At 59.2% G+C, this 2,783-nt stretch overlaps 1 protein-coding gene across 1 annotated transcript; it reads right to left on the bottom strand.

The window, feature by feature from the left end:
- Nucleotides 1-805: 805 nt before the first annotated feature.
- Nucleotides 806-1,930, bottom strand: LOC123168478 (malonyl-coenzyme:anthocyanin 5-O-glucoside-6'''-O-malonyltransferase). Its single transcript, XM_044586363.1, has one exon. It carries the CDS (start codon nucleotides 1,774-1,776, stop codon nucleotides 826-828), a length of 951 nt encoding a protein of 316 aa, XP_044442298.1. The 5' UTR covers nucleotides 1,777-1,930; the 3' UTR covers nucleotides 806-825.
- Nucleotides 1,931-2,783: the final 853 nt, after the last annotated feature.

Raw genomic sequence — 2,783 nt, 5'->3', positions numbered from 1 at the left:
CTTTGTATCTTTTCGGATATTTGATTTAATGGTTACGTGTATGAATAAAATTGTAGGCGTTTGTCAAAACAAAAAATAGTAACCTTTGCAAGGATTTCTCGCGGAGAAAAAACTAGTGGATGAGATAACAAACGGACGCTACGGACAAACGCTCTCTACACGCTGGCTGCTGGGTGCTGGCATGAAATTGTCTTCCCCCACGATCGAGCACCACTCCAAACTCAACTATAAAACGATATAAAAATAAAAAGATAAGGCCAAATTGCCCCTGCAAACGTCACAGTTGCGGTGGCTCTGTCCGGCAAACAACGATCGACGAGTCCAAACTTACGCACGTCACCCCTTGCCGCTGTCAGTACGACGACGCTGTGGCAACCAGGTCGTGGTAGAACGCGCGGAACGCCTCCATCTCACCGCGCGGCAGCGCCAGCCCGACCTCGATGCCGCCGTCCCCGTCCCGGCCGCTCTCCGCCAGCGCCAGCGCGCCCGTCCGCTCCACCGAGACGATCTCCACCTTCCGGGGCCGTCCCCACGGCGCTCCCAGATCCGTCGCCGCGTACACGCCCAGCTTCGGCGACCCGGCCACGGTCACCGCGCGCGCCGACGCGTACTCCCGCACCAGCCGCACCCAACCGCGCGCGTCCCGGAACACCCGCCCCTGCTCCGCGAGCCCCTCGATCGCCCGCCAGATCGCCGCCGAGGCCGTGGCCGCGGTGAGGCCGCCGCTCGGCTTCGCCTCCTCCTCCTTCCCCACGCGGCAGAGCCCCAGGCAGTTGCCGAAGTAGTTTCCCGGCACCGGCGGGGTCGCGCGGGGCTTGCACCCGGTCACGAACCCCGAAGCTGGCGCTGCTGCCGCGCGCGTGCACGATGCCTGTCCAGACAGCACCGAAAGCCAGCGCGTAGGGCGAACCGCCGCGCCGTGGTCTCCGACTCCACCTGCCTTCCGAGCCCACGGAGCAGCTTCTCCGTGAACCGGAACGTCGCGAGGCCAGCGGCGCCCGGACGTTGACCGAGGTCCCAGCCGTGGAGCCGCTTGCCGCCGGCCGCCTCGTGAGCCCGGTGGTCGCGGAGAAACACCTCGCGGAGCCCGTTCTCGTCTCGCACGACGCTGCGGTCGAGCAGCGGGGGCGCGTCCACCGCGGCCCACTTCCCGCCGCACCCGGGGCCGAGGCGGTGGATGGCGGCCCACGTCCTCATGAAGTGCACGTAGCTGGAACCGTCGGCCACGGCGTGGTGCAGCGTCGTGCCAATGCACAAACCGGCGTGAGGGAACACGGTGAGCTGGACGGCAAATACGTCCTGAGTTCTGCATCGAGAGCCGCCGCCGCCGCCGTGTCTCGGCAGCGAAGGCAGCAGCGGACGGAGCCTCGCGGTGTCGCGCGCGTGGTCGCCGGCGAGGTCCTGGAAGTCATCGCCGCCGACCGCAACCGTGAGGCGGACAGAGTCGCCGTCCGAGAACACGACCTCGGGCGCCCCGGCCTCCGGTATGCTGCACACCAGCGTCCCGGCCAAGGGATAGAAGTGGTGCAGCGCGGCGGCCAGGGACTTCTCGAACAGGCGCAGCTCGTGGAGGAGGAACTCGGGTGCGCCGAGGGGGTCGGCGTTGTCGTAGAAGAAGAGGCGCTGCACGGGCGGGACGTCCCAGAAGACGAGGTCGAAGAAGGTGAGCGGCAGTGTCTGTGGCTTCACGGCCGGTGGCAACGGCGATGGCAACGGCGACGGCGAGACCTGGCACTGCTCCATGACCGTCACAGGGTTAAGTGGCCCGGGCGCCATGGCGGTCGACCTGACTTCTTACTTCTGACTATCGATTCCGGCCTGCCTTTCCTCGTAGCCGATGCGTAGTGGAGCCTTTTAATATCCTGCTACACGCCCATTGCATATCAGAATCGATCAGCGAGATGGACAAGACCCAGCAGTTAGGTTAGTAGCATATTGATCGTTCAGTTTATTGCTATTGCTTTTTTCATGTCAAATATATATTCCTTCGACTATAAGATTATGCAACTTCCGGATACCGGAGGAATACCTTGTGTGCTATCAAACGTCACAACGTAACTGGGTGATCAAAAAGATGCTCTACAGGTATCTCCGAAGGTGTTTATTGAGTTGGCATAGATCGGGATTAAGATTTGTCACTCCGAGTATCGGAGAGGTATCTCTGGGCCCTGTCGGTAATAGACATCATAAGCTTGCAAGCAAATAACTAAGGAGTTAGTTGCGGGATGATGTATTACGGAACGAGTAAAGAGACTTGCCGGTAACGAGATTGAACTAGGTATGAATATACCGACGATCGAATCTTGGGCAAGTAACATACCGACAGACAAAGGGAATTACGTATGTTGTCATAACGGTTCGACCGATAAAGATCTTCGTAGAATATGTAGGAACCAATATGGGCATCCAGGTTCCGCTAATGGTTATTGACCGGAGAGGTGTCTCGATCATGTCTACATAGTTGTCGAACCTGTAGGGTTCGCACGCTTAACGTTCGTTGACGATATAGTGTTATATGAGTTATATGATTTGGTGACCGAATGTTGTTCGGAGTCCCGGATGAGATCATGGACATGACGAGGAGTCTCGAAATGATCGAGAGGTAAAGATTGATATATAGGACGATGGTATTCGGACACCGGAAGAGTTTCGGAGTGCACCGGGTAGTCATCGGGTCGCCGGAAATGGTTCCGGACACCCCCGGTAAGTGTATGGGCCAAAGGATGGGACAGACCAGCCCACTAGGGGGCTGGCACGCCCCTCTTCTTGGCAGGCTGGCCCTA

This window comes from Triticum aestivum, chromosome 7D, assembly GCF_018294505.1.
Source record: "Triticum aestivum cultivar Chinese Spring chromosome 7D, IWGSC CS RefSeq v2.1, whole genome shotgun sequence".
NCBI lineage: Eukaryota > Viridiplantae > Streptophyta > Magnoliopsida > Poales > Poaceae > Triticum > Triticum aestivum.
The sequence above is the reverse complement of the archived record's forward strand: the minus strand, read 5'-3'. Positions and strand labels throughout refer to the sequence as shown.

Bases quoted from the DNA above. Each gene is read 5' to 3' on its own strand.
- LOC123168478 (XM_044586363.1), bottom strand. From the start codon at position 1,776: ATGGCGCCCGGGCCACTTAACCCTGTGACGGTCATGGAGCAGTGCCAG.